At 38.6% G+C, this 22,704-nt stretch overlaps 1 protein-coding gene across 2 annotated transcripts; it reads left to right on the forward strand.

Moving 5' to 3' along the window:
- Nucleotides 1–1,085: 1,085 nt before the first annotated feature.
- LOC133804104 (uncharacterized) lies at nt 1,086–3,511 on the forward strand. Of its 2 annotated transcripts, none has more exons than XM_062242259.1 (2): nt 1,086–1,232; nt 1,770–3,511. In XM_062242259.1, exon 2 carries the CDS (start codon nt 2,009–2,011, stop codon nt 3,179–3,181), a length of 1,173 nt encoding a protein of 390 aa, XP_062098243.1. In that variant the 5' UTR covers nt 1,086–1,232; nt 1,770–2,008; the 3' UTR covers nt 3,182–3,511. The 2 variants fall into 2 exon arrangements, with proteins under 2 accessions (XP_062098243.1, XP_062098251.1); XM_062242267.1 differs by having other exon boundaries at nt 1,087–1,232; nt 1,757–3,511.
- Nucleotides 3,512–22,704: the final 19,193 nt, after the last annotated feature.

Below are 22,704 nucleotides of genomic sequence, written 5' to 3' on the forward strand. Positions count from 1 at the left end.
GCTTTGATAATAGTTGTTTTACAATTCCTAAAATGGATAACTTGATTCAGTTTACTAACTGTAAAAACCAGAGTTCTCAATCTAAGTTCCAGGAAGTTATTTTCTAGAGAGAGACAAATGCTTGAGTTTGTTAGTTGCCTGTAATTTGTTGGGGCTTTCTTGCTCTTGTTCCGTTTGTAGTTCGTTGGTTATTGATCAATAAAGTTTTCTTTGTGATAAAAACTAATAATAATAATAAACATTTATTCAAATTATTCATGTTTTTTATTCAAACATAAATAGATTTACAAAAATATATCTTAATGTTACATATAATTTAAATTTGAATTCTAATTTTATTTATTTAAATGATATATATAATCTGTCTATATATATAAATTAGAGTCACAAGCAAGTGATGTGACACTTTAAAATATCTCCAAACCATTATATCTATTTTTTTCTCATTTTTATTCAACTTTTATCTAATTTATGGTTATTAATTAATATTTTATGATAATTTATCTTTTATGGTCCAAGAAACTAACTACATAGACAAATTTGTTTTGGGAATTGTTGGACTTTGATACGTGCAATTAAAAGTAAAATAAACTTGAGCACATGTAAGAATTAATTATTATTTTTAATATGCATATGTATCTAAAAATTGGATGACGTAAAATACCAAATAAATCTTTTGCAAGTATTTTATCATGGGTGAAGATTCAAACTACCTTTTAAACATGAATGAGCTTTAAAATTTAGAGTAACAACATGATTTTGCACTATAACACATTATTGTAAATATTTTTTTTTATTGTAGAGTGCACAAAGTAAAATATTATAGGATACCTACTAGGTAACATTTACATGTAATATACTAATTTTTGTGTATTTCACTTATTAGTCTACACAATATTTGAATAAAAAATAATCAAATAAATTAGTTTTCAATTGAAGTTATGAGTTAAAAGTGTTGATATAAAAAACAAAAAACTAATAAATACAACTATAAAATATATAGTTGTGAGATTAGGTGTTACTTGTATTTTTTTTTTAAATACACTATTTACTAGTATGTAATAGACAATAGTTATATTGAAAGAGAGACACAGAACGAGCATGGTAAAATACACAACGGCGTCGTCTAAAATCGAGAAAGTGCGTTTATTAATCGACCTGTGTTTTTGGACGTTTTTCTCTTTTCTCTCGAAAGCATGCATGTTGAGCAACTATGCTTCCCTGCGTCCATGGTAAAATTCAATATTTATAAATATGTAATGAATATAATATTATATATTTGTAAGCTCAATAGAGAATGCTTGGGTTTGATACTGATTTGAATTTTTATACCACAAGTTCCCTTTCTATAAGATTATTATAGTGCGGTGGATTGAAGTTTAGTGTGCTTGAAGTGTTTAATACAATTCCTATATCACCTTTTAAAGCATATATTTTGAGTTCGTTATTGGCTTAAGAGAACCCATGGCAGTAATTTTATATCTTCCAAAGCATGTATGTTATATTGTTCTGTTTTCTGCGGCTGGGTTTCTTTTGTTACTTGTATAAATGTTTGGTTCTTTTCATTTAATGCTATAGCAAGCTCTAACTTTGCAATGTCCTTTTTATTTATACGGGAATCTAAGCCCTTGGATTGTAGGAGTTTATTTCTCTCGACTTATCTTTGCTGATGAAAACTTTAGCTTTTAATCTTTCTGTCATTTTTTTGTTTATTATTGTGGAAGTGTACTGGATTTGATTAATGAATATGCTCAAGCTTTTCGTCTCAGATGCTAATCAGTTACGCGCACATCATGGAATCTCTGTTTTCATTTGATGTATTTTTTTCCAAACGGCCTTGGTGTGTATGAATCTGAAGTGGAATCAGTTCGGCAATGCATACAATGTGTTTGAGAAAATACTGGTGAGAGATTTGGCTGCTTCGGAATTTTGTTGGTTGTGGGTGGGTTTTTGTTGATCAGTCCATTTTTCTTAATTTAAGTTTTTATCCAATTATCTTTTGTTGAAAATGCTGAACAGTATAATTTCTCATTTCTTATTCCCTTCACGTGTAATTTTGCAACAATTCTCCTATAACCCAAGTAGATGTTTTCTCTATCATTTCTCTTCTCTATCTTCAACCGCCACAACTACAAGCTCAAACTCAGACCTTGTCATATGCCTGATTAATATCTACAAACTTTCCAAAATACAAGCTGTCTCCATCTCTAATCGCTTCTCATCGATTAAGTCCCCTAATAAGCCCCAGTTAGTTCACAAATTTTTTCTAGAGAAAGGATTCTCTAAAACCCATATACAGTCTATGGTCCTTGTGTCATCCCAGATCTTGTTTGCTGATGTTAACAAGACCCTCAGACCAAAGGTTGAGGTTTTTCAGCAGCTTGGAATAGAGGGCTCTGAATTGGGTAAATTCATTTCTAAGAATCCAACTGTATTGACTCGTAGTTTGAAGAAAAAATTAGTGCCCTGTATTGAGATTCTTAAGAAGTTTTTTGGAGATAATGGAAACAATAAAGACTTCATTCGGATTCTCAGTTGCAGATGGAATTTGTGGAACCCACAAAGGTTGTTGGCCAACTGTACTTTTCTGGAGAGTTGTGGGATTATTGGTCCTCAGCTTGCTTTGATAATGAAGAGGCAACCTCATATCTTTACTCTGCAAGATTCTAAACTTAGAGAGCTTGTTTCAAAGGTTTCGGATATGGGTTTTACGAAAGGCTCTAAAATGTTTCCCCATGGACTCTATGCAGTCAGTGGTATCCGTGATGACGCATGTAAGAAAAAGTTGGACTTGATTTGCAGTTTCGGTTTTTCTGAAGGTGAAAGTAAAGAGATGTTTAGACGATCACCACTTTTGTTTAGAACCTCCCCTGAGAAATTGAAATTTGGAATTGATTTTTACTTGAACACAGTTAAGCTTAAAAGGTCAATGTTGATTCACGCACCATGGATATTGATGTCTAGCATGGAGAAACGGGTAATTCCTCGGTACAAGGTTTTACAGCTTTTGAAGTTGAAAAGGCTATTCAAGAGAGAGCCGAGTTTTTACTCTATGGTGTTGCATACAGAGGCTGAGTTCTTGCAAAACTTTATATTCAGGTTTAAAGATGATGCAAATGAGCTCCTGGAAGCTTACATGGGTCATTTGTCAAATTCCAGTGAAGAAGAAGACAAGTCTTAATTCAAGTTTACATCTCTCAATGTTCTAGTAAGATTGCAATACGGCTTCTGATTATGGCACACACTCGAATTTGATGATTCATTTGGACCAAAATTATACTTATGTAGGAAGTCTGAACTTTTTCCCACCAAGATTTTTTTGGTTTAGTTTTGAACTTTTACATCATCTAATTTAATTATGAACCTGAGCAGTTATGAATGCGTCCATGTTATGCATTTGTTGCCTTCCGAGAATGTACACATTACTTTCATCTGGGGGTGCTTTGATGTATGTTATGTACGACATTATGGAGGATCAGATTCAGAGGCCATTTTCAAGTTACCATGATCATCTGAATATCCTTTATTTATATAGACCAAGTGCAATACCACACTCATCTGCATCCTATATCCTACCTTTTTTTTTAAAAAAAAAAAATAGATTTCATTCCACATACTTGTCTAATTAGTTATTATTTTAGGCAGATAAAAAAACCATGGACTTTTTTTAAAACAAAAAAAGAATTATAAGTATATATATATGAGCTAGTATTTAATTGTTATGCAAGTATGTTAATTGTTAGATTTTCCAACTCAACATCTTTTGGGTTGAGATGTATCACCATGACATGTAACATATAGTTTTTTTTGAGTTAATTGCGGCTAAACTACCAAATTTTATGGTTTGTTACACATAACTATCCAAACATTTTTTTTTACGGCAAAATTACCAAAACTTTATATTTGTTATACTTAAATACCTAAACTTTTTTGTTTACGACAAAACTACCCAAACTTCGTAGTTTGTTGTACTTAAATACCCAAACATTTAAAAGTTTAATATAAGTTGATTTTAAATTATGAAAATAACTAAAATTATATAAAATATATATATAAAAATAACTTAAATTAATTCTAAAATAAAAAATAGTTTTATTTAATAAAAAACAATTTGTTTATACAATTTTATTTATTTTATAAAATATAAGTTGATTTTAAATTATGAAAAATAACTAATATAGTATTAAAAAATATGTATAAAATAACCTAAATTAATATTCTCAAACTAAAAAATGGTTTTATTTAAGTTAGTATTTTTTTCAATTCATTTAAGTCTTTTAAAAATTTAAAACTTTTTTAAATCATTTTTTCTTGCTAAACGTTTTTTAGCTATTATTTTTACTATAAAATTTTTGATTAAAAATATTTTTTATTAAATAAAACTATTTTTCAATTTTAGAATTAATTTAAGTTATTTTTATATATTTTTTAGTTATTTATAATAATTTAAAATAAAATTATATTAAATTTTTAATTGTTTTGATATTCAAGTGTAACAAATTATGAAGTTTGGTAGTTTTGCCGTAAAAAAAAAATTAAGTATTTAAGTGTAACAAATATAATGTTTGGGTAGTTTTGCTGCCAAATTTTTCTTTTTTGGTATTTAAGTATAACAAATTATAAAATTTGGGTAGTTTAGCCGTAATTAACCTTTTTTTCCATATATATAAATATATCAAATTTAACCTCCAATTAAATAAAACGTGTGATTTTTTTAACTCTTTTAATATATATAGTTTCACAAGCTAAGAGCACTATCAGCAACTCATCTACTCTATCATTCAAAATACATCACAAAAACCATACTTTTTTCTATTTTATATCAACTTTTTACAAAACATCTTAAAACAATTTCTCTATTCTCTTATCTATATCATTTAAGTATTATATTTTAAATATTTTCTCAAACTATCAATATATCCCCATGTCTTTTAATATTTACAATATCTATCTACATATAACACCATATAATTATATTCTATTTAAAATTAATCCAAATTTATAAAATAAACTAAAATATAAATTAATTCAAAAAATAAGACATTTAATAATTCTGAATGTATATACAATATAATGAAAATCCTTGATCAAATTTAATGAATTTCTAATATTTATTAATAACATTCATTGATTATAATTGTCATTACCTCAATATACCACATTACTGTTTTTATCTTTTGAACTCTCATCAACATAATACAAAAACCAGAAAAACATTTGTCTATGTTAAACATAATGATATATAGTTAAATATTTGTGAAAAAAAAACAAATAGCCAATAATGAATTCAGAAGACAGTGCCTTAATGAGAGCACTTTAAATGATTATGAACTTGTTTGTTTCCATGGATTTCACACCAGCAAATCAATTAAATAACTATGACCTTGTCTGTTTCCATGGAGTTTACACCAACAAACCAATGATACACTTCAAGAATAAAACTAACTTAAAGCAAAAAGACCTTTATTTTACTGATAAATATTAAATTTTTATTGATACATGCACCACATAAATGCAAATATATATACTAATGCATATATGCTATACATATATTCTCGGCCATGTCAAATAATATACATTATCAATTATGCTTTGTTAAACTTTAGGTACATTATCATATATTTCTTGAAGCCAAAATATATCATTGTGGCGTGTACAAAACCCAAAAAGAAATAATTCAATTTCTTATCATTAACAGGAAACAAAATGTGAACCAGATAGATTAGGATCAAATACAGATCCTTCAATTTGCTAAAATGAATATTCGAAAGATTTTTTTGACATTAATTATAAGTACACAACATTGCCATGAAAACAAATATTCACATCTTATTGAAGAAGAGTGTTGTGAAATGAATCACCTAAGCAAGAACAGAAACAATAACAAGAATGATAAACACAGTTCAATAATAATTGAAAAACAAATATGTAACATCAAAACAATATCTGAATTCAAATAAGAACAAGAAGAAAAACTTACGTGGTTCAATACCTTTTTGGGTACCTACATCCACGAACAGAACAGCCCCTTGGGCAAGAGGTTTTATTGATGTTGATGATTAAAAAATACAGAGTATGATACATCAATGGAGTCTTGCTCAAATACACAATAAAGGCGGAGAACTTCTCTTTTCTTCTAAACTCTATCTCTCTCTAAGTTTCTTTCTCTCTTTCTAACTTAATTCAAAGAAAAAATCAGCTTATATATAGAGTAATTGGCAGTGAAAATACCTAATGTAACGCCTTGGATAATCAAGACCGTTACACCGTGTGTTTAAAATAGTGCAAGACTTGTTAATCAAGTCATTTAAATAAAAATATGAATCTAAAGTCATAAACAGATTAAGATTAAAAAGATTTTAGTCATAAACAGGTCGTTTTCATTAAAATGAATATTTAGCACATGAGATCCCAAAACAGGGTTAAAAGACATATTTACAACATTTCCAAAAGTTATAAATAATCAAGGCCACTCTAATGGCAAAATACACATTTTAGGTTTCTGTCCCTGTACAATCCCTCGACCGTGGCGGCCGAGCAGCTGACAATGTACCCCTCGCCCCCAGAGCTCTCCAACCTGGTTGATCCATCTTACCCTTGCCTTTACCTGCACCACGTAGCACCCGTGAGCCGAGACCCATAAAGAAAACCATAACACAATAGCATAATCAATATCAATAACCAAATAATTCACAAAGCATGCCAAATATTCGGCTGTCCACAACATTCACATAATCAAGGATAGTAATTGACAAATCAACAGTCTTTTAACCAAGTATTTAACATGCCATAATCATCAGATTAACACAGTAAACATATCATGCAATCACTAGGGTTGACGCCCTTAGGTCGCACCCTCTGTTTAAGTCACTGTCTTCGGCTCACTTAGGTCGAGCCCAGTGTTCAACCCATTGACTCTGGCTCGCTTAGGCCAAGCTCAGTGATTATTTAATTAACCTCAGCTACCAGTGGTCGAGCCGCGTCCTTGTGCGCCAATATTAATTCCGGCACTCTTAGGTCGTTTATTTCATACTCACATGGCATAATACCATCATACAACATTGCATACAAGTATAGGGAACTCTAAGTCCCAACATAACCACATAACTAGGTGCAGTTTTCTTACCTTTAATTCCGAGCAGAGAATGCGAAATGGTTCCGAGCACGATCCTTAGCTCTGAGCCTTGGCGATAAACCTAGTCACAAACCATAAATGGTACTTTGATGAGTTTAAATTCCAAAGGACAATCCTGGGACCAAACTCACGCTCTCGGGACCTCTAATTCCACTAAACGAAGTGGTGAAACCGTCCCCCCGAGCCCCCAAGCAAAACCCTAAAAAGTACCTAAAAACCAAGTTCTGGAGGCAGGGTAGCACTACAGCGCTACCAGAGGGCGCTATAGCGCTACAAACAGAAACTTAAGCCCCCCCCCAGAAAAGCATCCTAGCATTGTAGCACTCTAAACCTTGCACTAGCACCAGAAATGACAATTTCTGGGTTTCTCCTTCGAACATCCCCGAGCCAAAGCTCCAAAAATCCAACCTTATCATCAACCAAACTCAAAATTGAGCCCATAAATCACTATATCTCACCCACATCAACATAGAAACATCAAAACTTAATTAAGAACCTCACCAAATACATAAATCAAAACTGAGCATTGAAGCTCAAGAACCCTAACTAAAACCAAAAAACTTCTCAGAAGATTGAAGGAATCCGTACCTCAATGGCAGCTAAATCCTCAGCCTCCATCCTCCAACCTTTGGGCTTAGATTCCCAGACTCCTCAGTTGAAACCTCACATCATCTCAGCTCAATTCTATACAAATAAACTAAGTTCATCAACTATTTTATACCCAGAAATCTAGCAAAAACACAAGGTTGAACTGAAACTCTCACCTCAATGTGGGCCCGTTTCTTATTAGAAGGGAAATTTTGATAGTTTGGCCTGTTGCAGACATAATTGTATATTTATGTGATATATGTGTGAGGCCACATTATTATGTGGGTATATTTGGGTTACTCGACACGAGACGATCCTAGGGAGCAAGTTAGCAGGAAAGTCACAACAAGACCCAATACCCGACTCGGGGCGAGTCGAGGGGTATTTTGGGTATTACGCATTTAATCGGGTTATCGAGTAATGGAAATGAATAATTGGAGATATATTTGAATTTAATGAGTTTAGGAGGAAATACTGGGGAATTTGACCATTTTGCCCTCAGGGATGTTTTTGGTACCAAAAGCCTCGGGATTAGCTTAAGTCATTTAAGCCTTAGGAAACAAAAGACCAAAAACAAAACAAACAAACACTCAGAAGCTTTTGACCGACTCTTTCTCTCTCTCCTTCACTCTTTTTCTCTCTAAGTTGCTTCAAACGAGTTCTTGGGAAAATTGAGAAGGATTTTGGCTAGAAACACAAGAATTGAAGGCTTGGGATTAGGATTTGGAAAGCTTTTGGTTAGAGGATCATTATTCATAGCTAAGGTAACCATTCAAACTCTTTGTTATAACTGAATTTCTATAGAATCTATGGCTGCTTTGAAGTGTTCTTGAACTTTTAGCTTGAAGAATTTAATTGGTGTTTTGATGAGTTTTAAGACTGGATTTATGTTGGGTTTTGTTGCTGGGAAGGTGTTAGAACTATTGTGGGGATTGAATTATGGTTTTGGGGTGAAATTGGGTTAGTTTGGATTGAATTTGGCCATTGAAAAGTGTGAAAAATCTGGGTTCGTGGGGCCAAGTCGCGACGTTGTTCTTGAGGGGCCACGGCTCAGCTTGAACCCAAGGCCTTGGGAGGTCTTTCTCTGGGAGGCGCGCCGCAATCCTCAAGTGCAAGTCGCGACCTACCTCCCTTTGATAGAGGGGGAGGCTCTCGGGTACGAGGGGCATGCCACGACCTTCAAGGTCAGGTCGCGGCCCGCCTGGGCATTTTTGGCCTTGGGAAGCTTTTAAAAATGGGAACCTTTTCCTTAGGGCTCAAGATCGATTCCACTACCCGGTTTAGTGGAACTCGAGGCCTCGGAGGCTAGGACTCGGTCTAGAAGCCTTTATTTGCTCATTATTGATGGAATCCTATATTATGGTTGTGACTAGGTTATCGCTAGGGGCTCGGAACTGGGATCGTGCTCGAGATTCATTATTATTTACACAATACTCAGACCTGAGGTAAGAAAACTACATCCAATACGTGTTATATGTGATTAGGGCTTGGCCTAATTGTTATCAATTATCATGACTAGGGCTTGGGCCCCGAGGACATTTATATTTAAGCTATTGCTTCACATGTTGGTTGATACTTGCTTAAGTGCTTTATGATTGTTGTAGGAATTTCGTGGTTAGGGCATGAGGCCCCGTTAAATGGGTATGATTAGTATTGTGAGAATGATTATTCGATGGTGTTATGTGATTAACATGCATACGTGCGTATTTTGTTGGGATAGGCCTATCCATATATGTTTCTATATTGAGGTTTGTATTCCTGGATCAGGGCTTGACTTATTAATCAAGGACGGCAAAAACGCGTTGTGCGCTGGTCGAAAGGCTTAGGCCTAAACCAGCAATGTATTATTACGTTGGTTGACTCTCTGGTCATTTGTAAACTAAGGGGTTGTGCTAGCTCTATGGCTAGTTATTCAGAGCTAAGGGCGAGGCCCCCAGGTGACTCTATGGTCACATCACTAGGGCATAGGCCATGGGGTTGGCTCTAAGCCAACTGTTTAGGGCAGCAGCCCCAAGCTGGTCCAATAACCTCTTATTTGTAACTGAACGATTATATCTATTGGTTATTATTGTTGGATATGCTAGATGGGTGTCTGGAAGTTTATATTTTCTGTTTATGCATATGTTGAGTTTTCTTGCTGAGTCTTGGCTCACGGGTGCTTTGTGGTGCAGGTAAGGAAAAAGAAAAGCTTGACCAATCATGAGTTAAAGAGCTTTGGTGGTGGTGTGTATATATGCAGCTGCTCGACCACCACGGCCGGGGATATCTCAGAGGAACTAGGGTTGTAGTCCTGTTTTTTCCACTTAGGGCGGCTGAATGTAACTTTTGATGTATATTCATTTTTTTTTTTAAAAAGTTTGGTTGTAATATTTTGGGATCCCATACATGTTTGAATCTTTTCAAATAAAAGTCAATGATTCTTTGACCAAAATTTTTAACCCTAACCCTTGACATTAACCATAGCTACACATTTTAAACCATAAGACTTGGTTAACAAGTCAAGCACTATCTAAAGTACACAGTGTAACGGTTCTGGATTAGGAGGGTGCTACAACTTGGTATCAGAGCTGCCAAGGTTTAAGGGTTCCTAAAGACTTGTCGGGCATGTACACTCGCCACTTAAGACAAGCTCGACTTAGGGTTTGGTAACTATTATGTTTTTATATGTTTAAATTCTTAAACATGATATGAATGCCTTATCTGTATGCCTGTTTAGGAAGCATGAGATAATCTGATAGGGCCTGGCCCTTGACTGCTGCATGAATGATAAAGAACGTGCTTATTAGCATCGTTATTTCTTATGAATGCAAGGGAAGCACTTATTAGCGTTATTATTTGTATATAGGCTAGGAAATGCTTATTAGCACTATTAATACTGCCAGGGATTAGAAGAACATGCTTATTAGCTATGTTAGACTTGTGGAAATGCTTGGATATGTTTATGTGTATTGTTAATTGCTGGTGGATATCAAGAAATGCTTATTAGCACCATGAATGAATATATTGCGTGATGGCATACTTATTAGCATTGCACTTGTTTATTTGTCTGTCGATCTTGGACCGTCAGGGGACAAGAGGTATAGTTATTACTTACCTAACGACTGATTTGATCTCTGTAGGGTGGATTGGGTAACAATATGAATCCTCGAAGGCCAGAGAGATTGGATAGCCAAGAGTTACAAGCCAGTGAAAGGAATGACCAGGGCCAGGCCCCACCACCAGCTCTAGAAAATTGACATGCAAGCTAGATTAGAGAGGCAGGAAGAGGAGATACGCCTCTTGAGGCAGCAATAGGTTCCAGTAGGGAACCTACAGCCAGCGGTACCGGCAGTGATACAACTAGAGGTACCAGCAGTAGTGTAGCCTCAGGCAGGGGTAGATAGGTGGGAACCCCTGTATGAGAGGTTTAGGAAGCAATACCCTCCAGTCTTTGAGGGCGGTTCAGATCCACTGAAGGCTGAGCAGTGGATGACTATGATAACCACTGTCCTAGATTTTATGAGGGTAGGTAGTAATGAGAGAGTGGCCTGCGCCACTTATATGTTTCAGGAGGATGCTCGGATATGGTGGGAGGTGGTATCCCAGACCAGAGTAGTTACCACCATGGAGTGGGAAGAGTTCAGAACTTTGTTCAATGAGAAGTACTACAATGATGCAGTTAAAGCTGCGAAGGTTGAAGAATTTAGCAAGCTACTTCAGGGTAATATGACATTGACTGACTACACCTTGAAGTTTGACAGATTGGCAAAGTTTTTCGGGGATCTGGTGCCCACTGATGGGACCAGAAGAGATAAGTTTCTTCAGGGGCTACAACCTATGATCGCTCGGGATGTTTGTATTACTACTGTGACAGGAGTGACTACCAATGCACAGGTTGTGGAGAAGGAGCTTACAACTGAGAGCGCAGAGAACAAGATCTGGTGTGAAAATGCAGCCAGAAGGGATTCTATGAGGCCAGGACCTCCATTTCCAGGTTTTGGTAGGGACAGAGGCCCCAATGATCAGAAGAGGAAGACTCCGGACACAACTTCAGCTCCAGGGCCAGATAGGAGGCCACAGGGCATACAGATGGGCCGCCAGAGTGGCGGTGAGACATGGAGAGCATTTCCAGAGTGTGCTAGGTGCAGGAGGCGCCATATTGGGGAATGTCAGGCAAAGGCCTGTTTTGTTTGTAGTAGTATGGGGCATTTGAAGATAGACTGCCCAAGAGCCATAAAGGAGGAGCCAAAGAAGGTGGATAGCCTGACGCCAGCTCGGGTGTTCACCTTGACCCAGGCAGAGGACGAGGCTAGTCCCTCGGTAGTTACAAGTCAGCTTTCTATTGCTAGAACCTTCTATGTTGTTTTGATTGATTCAGGTGCTACACACTCTTTTGTTGCTAGTAGGGTTATAGATGAGTTGTGTAGACCATGTGACTTTTATTCTGTGGGGTTTGGTACGATGTTGCCTACTGGGGAGTTAGTAGTTTCCAGGAGATGTATTAGATCACTACCGGTTACAGTGGATGGCAGGGAGTTGTCAGTTGACTTGGTATAGCTTGAGATGATCAATTTTGACATAATTCTAGGTATGGATTGGCTAGAGAAGTAAGAGGCAACGATAGACTGCAAGAAGAAGATGGTAACCTTTGAGCTGGAGGGTGAGGACCCCTTTGTATTTGTTGGCATTATGCATGGACCCTGTATACCTATTATATCTGTACTTAGAGCTAGAGACCTATTGCAGGGGGATGCATAGGGTTCTTAGCTAACGTGGTGGATACCACTCAGGTCATGCTAGTGGGACCAGAATAGACCCAATTAGTCTGTGAGTTTCTGGACGTGTTTCCAGAGGATCTGCCAGGGTTACCTTCACACAGGGAGATTGAGTTTGTAATTAAATTTGCGCCAGGGACAGAGCTAGTGTCTAGGGCACCTTACAGGATGGCTCCAGCTGAGCTGAAGGAACTAAAGGTTCAACTACAGGAGTTACTAGACTTGAGTTTTATCAGGCCCATTTTCTCGCCATGGGGCGCACCGGTCCTCTTTGTGAAGAGAAAAGACGGTTCGCTGAGAACGCGTATCGATTATAGAGAACTGAACAAGTTGACTATCAAGAACAGATATCCTCTACCAAGGATTGATGATTTGTTCGATCAGTTGCAGGGTAGAACAGTGTTCTCAAAGATAGATGTTCATTCGATCTGGTTATCACCAGCTGAGGATCGGAGAGGAGGATATACCAAAGACAACTTTTCGCACTAGGTACGAGCATTATGAGTTTTTGGTGATGTCATTTGGGTTGACTAATTCCCTGGCAACACTTATGGATTTGATGATGTAACACCCCAACTCCAGGGACCGCTACAGTGCACATTGCAAACAGTGCTAAACTCGCTAATCGAGTCATTTGGCCATAAATGTGTAACTAAGTATGATTAGCGGTTTAGGGATTAAATTTTTTGGATAAGATATAACGTTTCATTAGAACGTTTACTATATACATTGGGATCCCAAAAATATAATTTCAGACTCTATTACAAGAGAATATTTACAACAGGCCGTTCTAAACGGCAAAACGGGGTTTAACCCTAGTTCCACTTTCAAACCTCGCCCAAGTATTGGTCGAGCAGCTGCATATGTACACATCATCACCTAAGTTCTCCAACTCAAGGATGGTCCAGCTTTCTTTTTCCTTTACCTACACCACAAAGCACCCATGAGCCGAAGCCCAGCAAGAAAATCATATGCTCATAAACAGTCATATCATGATATCAAATCATATTTGGCATGCCTAGCAATCATAGCTTTATTCAAGCATGCAAATGAATTCAAACAATGCTGGGGTATCCAGGATCAAACATCCTGCCCTTCTGATTGGAGGACTATTAAGTCAATCCTAATCAGATGAGTGTTTCAACACCTGAGGTTCTGGTAAACCATGCTGAGTGACTGACAAGCAAGTCACTACGGGGCTGGTGCCCATAGCCATGCATATGGTGACCAAAATGATCATACAGAGCTCGTAGCTCTGATCAAATGAGTGAATATCACTTTGAGGTTCTGTTAAACCATACTGAGTGACTGACAAGCAAGTCACTAATTCAAATGGAAGAGTGGCTGCTGGGTAAGCCACTAGCCTTCAACAGGTTCTGGTAAACCATACTGAGTGACTGACAAGCAGGTCACTAATTCAAATGGAAGAGTGGCTGCTAGGTAAGCCACTAGCCTTCAAGTTCTTATAATATTCATCGAACTTGAGGTCGGTCTGGCATTAATGCTCTTTGAGTCATTCAATGCAGAAAGTCGATTAGATCTAACCTTTGTTGGCTTGTGTGGAACACGCTAAGGCCGTCCTGACTAATGAGCCAGCGCAATGTGATCAGTGCTCAGTACCACTGCCGAACCTGACTAATAAGTCATAACTTCACAGTTGATACTAACACCTTTGCCAATTCTGACTAACGAGTCAGTACCATGCACAAGTAAGCATTGCTACCAAACATATATCATATGTCAAACATCCAAAGATGGAGCATTCAGCATGCTTACTTAACAATAGCTAGCATAATAATGATCATGCACAAACACAGAGACTCAAGCTCTGACCAATCTCATATTCACCATTCATGGCATGCCCTAATCACATGTTTCCCATGCATCGCATGCATCACACTTAATCATCCAGCATGCCTCAATAATAATCATATGCAAATGGGCAAAATTGCCAAGCATTCATTATGCTATCAATGTTTACATTTAAACATCCAACATGCATCCAACATAACCATGCATGTCACATATGGGGCGCAATTTTCTTACCTCGGGTTCGAGCAAGAATTAGTAAAAGAACGACCCTTGAGAACGATCAACTTTTAGTCCTTTAGAGGTCACCTAGTCATAACCAAAAATATAGGATTCATCAATGAAAATGAAAACAAAAGTTCCCAAACCAATATCTAGCCTCCGGGACATCAATCCACACTTAACCAGGTAGTAGGATCAACCCCGAGGCCTAAAGCTAGCATCCCCAAGTCAAAAACCCATTTCTGGCCAAAAATGACCTTATGGGCCACGGCCCTCCCTAGCCATGCCGCGGCTCACCCTCAGACAGAGGCGAAACCTCCCCAGAAATCCACACAGGCCGCGGCTCATTACGCAAAACAGCAAGAAACCAGATTTCTTCCCCTGCGTTTCTCCTCAAAACCAGCCCTTCAAACCAATCCCAAACATCAACCTAACACCCAATTCAACCACTAAACTTCATCTACAATTCATCCTCATCAAAACCCAAGTTAAACACCAACCAAACTGCCATTAATTCCAACTAACCACCAAGAAATCACAAGTTGAAACTTAAAAGAAAACAGAGTATAACAAGACTTTCATGGCTGAGTTTCCTTACCTCAAGCTTGGTTTTCAATCCCCTTCAATGGCTGAATCAAGTTCCTAAGCTCAAACCTTGGTTTCCTAGATTATTCCTTCAATTTGGCTTCAAAATTCCAAAGGAAGGAAGAAGGAAAATGGTGCACGGGTGTGGGAGAGAAAGAAGGTTGATGATGCTCTGTTTTTTAACAATTCCACAGCCTTCTAAATTCAAAGGGCTGATATATATCATAGGGGTGAAAAGACTATTTTTCCCCTAGGTCAAATAAAGGCTTCTAAACACCCCCAAGGGTAAAATCGTCCTTTCCCGCCTATCTCGTTAATTATAATTAACACCCACAAATTCCCGTTATTCTCAATATTCTCAAATACCAATAATTCACATCCTGTTACCCTTTAATTTCCGGCAACGTTCTAATCACCAAATTACCCTGAGACTCACTCCGAGCCCCGAACTTAATCCCGTTATGACTAGACCGAAAACCTACATTTCCATGATCGTCTCATGCCGAATGGCTCGAGCCAATCCGCATATAATGTGGTAATATTTATAACTCACCCATATGCATGAAAGTACACAATCACGCCCTCAACGGACCAAATTACCAAAATGCCTTTGCAATTAAAATATGAACCCATATGCATGCATTCACCATCATATAATAATATAGTTCACATAAACATGCATATAATCATTAAATATCATAATAAATCAATTATGGCCCTCTCGGCCTCCTAATCAAGGTCCTAAACCTTATTAGGAAATTTGGGGCATTACAAGTGCGAAGACAGCTTCCAGAAGCTCAAGAAGAGTTTGATCACCGCTCCGGTTTTGAGTCTTCCTACAGATCGAGACAAGTTTGTAGTTTACTGTGACGCTTCAAGGAAGGGTCTGGCTTGTGTACTTATGCAGACAGGGAAGGTGATTGCATATGCCTCACGTCAGTTGAGGGAATATGAGCAGAGATACCCTACACATGACTTAGAACTTGAAGCGGTGGTTTTTGCACTGAAGGTGTGGCGACACTACTTGTATGGTGAGAAGTGTGAGATATATACTGATCACAAGAGTCTAAAATACTTCTTCATCCAGAAGGACCTGAACATGAGGCAGAGACGTTGGTAAAGGATTATGATTGTGAGATCCTCTATCACCCTGGAAAAGCCAACGTGGTAGCAGATGTCTTAAGTCGGAAGGGTCTGGGACAACTATATAGTGTCAGTCAGATATTGAGAAAATTGGATGATGACATGACTAGTGCAGGGATTGAGTTAGTGGTGGGCCGGTTAGCCAACATCACTTTACAGTCTACTCTCTTGGAGAGAATCAAGGAGAAGCAGTTAGATGACCCACAGTTGGGGCGGACTAGAGGAGCTGTCCTAGCTGGAATAGCTAAGGACTATACGGTGTCAAGTATGGGCTTATTGAGATACAAGGATCAGATTTGCGTTTTGATGGATATTGGGATTAGACGGGAGATTCTGGATGAATCTTATACTACCCCTTATTCCCTACATCCGGGCACCACGAAGATGTACCAAGATCTGAAAGCTTTATATTGGATGCCTTGGATGAAGAGGGATGTGACTAAGTATGAGGCAAGATGTCTGACCTGTCTGCAGGTCAAGGCTGAGCATCAGAGGCCAACAGGGCTGTTGCAACCTCTGGATATCCCAGAGTGGAAGTGGGAGGATATCACGTTGGATTTCGTGGTAGGGTTGCCTAGGACAGTGAGCTAGCATGATTTTATTTGGGTTATTGTGGATCGATATACAAAATCAACTCATTTTCTACCAGTGAGGATGAATTACACAGTTGACCAGTATGTTGATCTCTATGTGAGAGATATAGTTCACCTTCATGGGACTCTGAGGTCTATTGTGTCTGATAGGGACCCTATCTTTACTTCCAAGTTTTGGGGAAGTTTGTAGAGGACAATGGGTACACAGCTAAAGTTTAGCACAACTTATCATCCTCAAATGGATGGTTAGTCTGATAGGACTATCCAGATATTGGAGGACATGCTGAGGGCATGTGTGTTGGACTTTGAAGGGTCCTGGAGTAAATATTTTCCTCTGATAAAGTTTTCCTATAACATTAGCTACCAGTCTACCATTCGGGTGGCACCGTATGAGATGTTGTATGGTAGGTAGTACAGATCGCCCATTCATTGGGATGAGATGGGTGAGAGGAAGTATTTAGGTCCTGATACGGTTCAGAGGACCACTGAGGCTATTGAGAAGATTAGAGCTCGGATGCTCGCATCTCAGAGTAGACAGAAGAGCTATTCAGATCCAAGGCGGAGGAACGTAGAGTTCCAGGTGGGAGACTATGTCTTCCTTAGGGTTTCACCTCTAATAGGGGTGAAGAGGTTCGGGAAGGGCAAGCTGAGCCCTAGGTTTTTGGGACCGTTTGAGATCCCAGAGAGGGTCGGGCAGGTGGCCTACATGTTTGCCTTACCCCCTGCACTGTCTAGTGTGCATAATGTACTCCATATTTCCATGTTGAGGAAGTATATGTCAGATGGAACTCATGTACTGAGGATCTGGAACTGGAGGCAGACTTTTCCTATGCAGAACAACCAGTTCAGATTCTAGACAAGAAGGACAAGGTCCTGAGGAATAAGACTATACCTTTAGTTAAGGTATTGTGGAGGAACAACAAGGTCGAGGAGGCAACTTGGGAGCTGGAGGTGGATATGCGAGCTCAGTATCCCGAGTTGTTCAGGTAAAATTTCGAGGACGAAATTTATGTAAGGAGGGGATTGTTGTAACGTCCCAAAATTTCCTAATAAGGCTTAAGGCCTTGATTAGGGGGCCAGGATGGCAATATTTGGAGTTATATGCTTATTTGTTATATTTAATTGTAATTATGTGGATAATGTGATAATGTGACTTGTTGTGCATGTTTAGGGATATTAAATATGCATGTGGGCCCGTTTCTTATTAGAAGGGAAATTTCGATAGTTTGGCCCGTTGCAGGCATAATTGTATATTGATGTGATATATGTGTGAGAACACATTATTATGTGGGTTTATTTGGATTACTCGGCATGAGACGATCCTAGGGAGCAAGTTAGCGGGAAAGTCACAACAGGACCCAATACCCGACTCGGGGTGAGTCGAGGGATATTATGGATATTAGGAATTTAATTGGGTTATCGAGTAATGGAAATGAATAATTGAAGATGTATTTGAAGTTAGTGAGTTTAGGAGGGAATACTGGGGAATTTGACCATTTTTCCCTTGGGGTGTTTTTGGTACCCCGAGCCTCGGGATTAGCTTAAGTCACTTAAGCCTTAGGAAACAAAAGACAAAAAAGGAAAAAAACAAACAAACACACAGAAGCTTTTGACCGACTCTTTCTCTCTCCTTCACTCTCTTTCTCTCTAAGTTAGTTCAAACCAGTTCTTGGGCAAATTGAGAAGGATTTTGGCTAGAAACACAAGAATTGAAGGCTTGGGATTGGGACTTGGAAAGCTTGTGGTTAGAGGATCATTATTCATAACTAAGGTAACCATTCAAACTCTTTGTTATAACTGAATTTATATGAATATATGGTTGCTTTGAAGTGTTCTTGAACTTTTAGCTTGAAGAGTTGAATTGGTGTTTTGATGAGTTTTAAGATTGGATTTTTGTTGGGTTTTGTTGCTGGGAAGATGTTAGAACTATTGTGGGGATTGAATTATGGTTTTGGGATGAAATTGGGTTAGTTTGGATTGAATTTGGCTACTGAAAAGTGTGAAAAATCTGGGTTCATGGGGCCAAGTCGCGGCCTTGTTCTTGAGGGGCCACGGCTCAGTTTGAACCCAGGGCCTTGGGAGGTCTTTCTCTGGGAGGCGTGCCGCGACCCTCAAGTGCAAGTTACGACCTGCCTCCCTTTGATAGAGGGGGAGGCTCTCGGGTAGGAGGGGCGCGCCACGACCCTCAGGGTCAGGTCGCGGCCCACCTGGCATTTTTGGCCTTGGGAAGCTTTTAAAAATGGGAACCTTTTCCTTAGGGCTCGGGATCGATTCCATTACCTGGTTTAGTGGAACTCGAGGCCTCGGAGGCTAGGAATCGGTCTAGAAGCCTTTATTTTCTCATTATTGATGGAATCCTATATTATGGTTGTGACTAGGTTATCGCTAGGGGCTTGGAACCGGGATCGTTCTCGAGAGTCGTTCTTATTTACGCAATACTCAGACCTGAGGTAAGAAAACTACACCCAATACGTGTTATATGTGATTAGGGCTTGGCCCGACTGTTATCAATTATCATGACTAGGGCTTGGGCCCCGAGGACATTTATATTTAAGCTATTTCTTCACATGTTGGTTGATACTTGCTTAAGTGCTTCATGATTGTTGTAGGAATTTCGTGGTTAGGGCATAAGGCCCCGTTAAATGGGTATTATTAGTATTGTGAGAATGATTATTTGATGGTGTTATGTGATTAGCATGCATACATGCGTATTTTTTTGGGATAGGCCTATCCATATCTGTTTCTGTATTGAGGTCTGTATTCCTGGATCAGGGCTTGACTTATTAGTCAAGGACGGCAAAAGCGCGCTGTGCGCTGGTCGAAAGGCTTAGGCCTAAACCAGCAACGTACTATTACGTTGGTCGACTCTATGGTCTTTGGTGAACCAAGGGGTTGGGCTAGCTCTATGGCTAGTTGTTTAGAGCTAAGGGCGAGGCCCCCAGGTGACTCTATGGTCACTTAGCTAGGGCATAGGCCCTGGGGTTGGCTCTAAGCCAACTGTTTAGGGCAGCTTCCCCAATCTGGTCCAATGACAACTTGTTTGTAACTGAACGATTATATTTGTTGGTTATTATTGATGGACATGGTATATGGGTATCTAGAAGTTTATATTTTCTATTTATGCATTTGTTGAGTTTTCTTGCTGAGCCTTAGCTCACGGGTGCTTTGTAGTGCAGGTAAAGGAAAGGAAAAGCTTGACCATCCATGAGTTGGAGAGTTTTGGTGGCGGCGTGTACATATGTGGCTGCTCGACCACCATGGCCGGGGATATGTCAGAGGAACTAGGGTTGTGGCCTTGTTTTTGTCGCTTAGACCGGCTGAATGTAACTTTTGATGTATATTCATTTTTTTTTTAAAAAAGTTTGGTTGTAATATTTTGGGATCCCATAAATGTTTGAATATTTTCAAATAAACGTAAACAGTTCTTTGACCAAAAATTTTATCCCTAACCCTTAACACTAACCATAGTTACACATTTTAAACCATATGACTTGGTTAGCAAGTCGAGCACTATCTAAAGTACACAGTGTAACGGTCCTGGATTAGGAGGACGCCACAACATAATTATGTGGATATATTTGGGTAACTCGGCACGAGACGATCCTAGGGAGCATGCTAGTGGAAAAGTCACAATGGGACCCATGCTTGACTCAGTGTGAGGCAAGGGATATATTGGGTATTTAGTACATTACTGAGTTATTGGGTAATGGGAATAAATATCTTATGATATATTTGGAGTTAGTGAGATCAGGACGGAATTATGGGGATTTTGACTATTTTACTCCTGGGGACGTTTTTGGGTACCCCAAGCATTGGGATTTGCTTAAGGTTACCTAAGTTTGAAGCAACCTGACAGAATAAATAAAAGAATGTTTAGTCTCGTTCTCTCTCTCTCGTCCTCTCATTTGGCGTTCATGAGCGTTTTCGAAGGAAACTTGAGTTTAGGACTCGGATTCAAGCAAGGTTAGAGTCATAACAATTCTAAGGAAGATTAGAAGCTTGATAACCTGAGGATTTGTTGGGAAATGACTTAATAAGAGGTAATTTAAGCTTTGAATTTCTTAGTTGTGGTTTCCTTGAGTTTTTATTTGAATTAGTGATTTGGTGGAGGTTTTTGAGTAAGATAAACTTGGGTTTTGATGGTGTTTATGTGGTAATAATGTTTGGGGGATTTAATTATGAGTTTGGGAATCTATTGGGTTGGATTTTGGGTGAAATTGGCTGAGGAAAACAGGGGAAATTCTGGGTTTGTGGGGTCACACCGCGGCCCTGTTCTTGGGCGCTATGACCCGTGTGAACCCAAGGCCCAGGAGGGGTTCTGGTTAGGAGGCGTGCCGCGACTCTCTAGGGCAAGTCGCGGCCTGTGTCTTCATTTTCAGACAGGGGGGCGTGCCACAGCCTGCCTGAGCAATTTTGGCAACCTTAGATTTTAGTGATGGGATCTCAAACCTAAGGGCTCTGGATTGATCCTTCTACCCGATTTAGTAGGATTCGACGTCCTAGAGGCAATGACTTGGTCTGGAAGTCTTTATTTACTCATTATTAACGAGATTCTATATTATGGTTGTGACTAGGTTATCGCTAAGGGCTCAGAACAGGGATCGTGCTCGAGGGTCAATCATTGGTAACCTGTGCTTGGACTAAAGGTAAGAAAACTACACCCAGTATGTGATATATGTGATTATGGCTTAGCCTGAATGATTGAAAAAGAATATGAATAGGCCATGGACGCTTAAGAATGTTCATGATTAAGATTATGCTTGTGATTGTTGATTACGCATGTTGAATGCTTTGTAATTGGATATCTAATATATGATATTTGTCTGTCTACATTATCTTATTGAGAAAGGCTTGACTTATGAGTCAAGGGCGGAAATAGCGCGCTGAGCACTGGTCGATGTGGTTATGTTTAACCAGGAGTGCATCATACGCTTGTTCGACCCAATGATCGTGGAAAACTCAGCACCAGGTATGCTGGGCCAGCTCCAAGGCTGGTTATAAAGAGGATAGGGCAATGGGCCCTGGGGTGACTTATTAGTCCCAAATCCTAGGGTTGGGCCCAACATTGACTTATTAGTCAAGGACGGCCTTAGCATGCTGAATGGTGGTAGTAAGGAATTTACTTATTAGTCAAGGACGGCCTTAGCACGATGAGTGCTGGTCGTAAGGCATTGACTTATTAGTCAAGGAACGACCTTAGCACGCTGAGTGTTGGTCGTAAGGCATTGAATTATTAGAGGATGGCCTTAGCATGCTGAGTGCTGGTCGTAAGGCATTGACTGATTATTCAAGGACAACCTCAGCACGGATAGAGCTGGTCGTAAGGCATTGATTTATTAGTCAAGAATGGAAATAGCGCGCTGAGCGCTGGTCGATATGGTTATGTTTAACCAAGAGCGCATCATACACTTGATCGACCTATTGGTTTTGAGAAAACTAGAGTGCCAGGTATGCTGGGCCAGCTCCAAGGCTGGTTATACACAAGACAGGGCAAAGGACCCTGTTGCAAAATTTTAAAGCTACGCAAGTATACGTAGTCGTGTCAAGTAATAAATTCCATAAGAACGGATATCGTCCCACAGAGACTTTCTCCCAAGTACCACTAATTGATTTTCGAATTCTATTTGGTTAATTAAAATTTAAGTGAACAATTAAAAATAAAAGAAATCCTATAAACTATGAATCAAAATTAAAGAACTGGAAACAAAACAATGAATCACTACTCAATAATCAATAATAAAAACAACCTAGGAATTAATTTCATCAACTGTTCATTCTATTAATTTTAATAATCAATTCTAAATCTCTTCTTTCTATTCTAATAGCAAGTTAATATAATCGATTCCTATTCTTTTTCAAGATATAAAATCTCAAT

This window comes from Humulus lupulus, chromosome 1 (genome assembly GCF_963169125.1).
Source record: "Humulus lupulus chromosome 1, drHumLupu1.1, whole genome shotgun sequence".
NCBI lineage: Eukaryota > Viridiplantae > Streptophyta > Magnoliopsida > Rosales > Cannabaceae > Humulus > Humulus lupulus.

What these genes read in the sequence shown, in the direction of transcription:
- LOC133804104 (XM_062242259.1), top strand. Translation starts at nt 2,009, where the DNA reads ATGCTGAACAGTATAATTTCTCATTTCTTATTCCCTTCACGTGTAATT.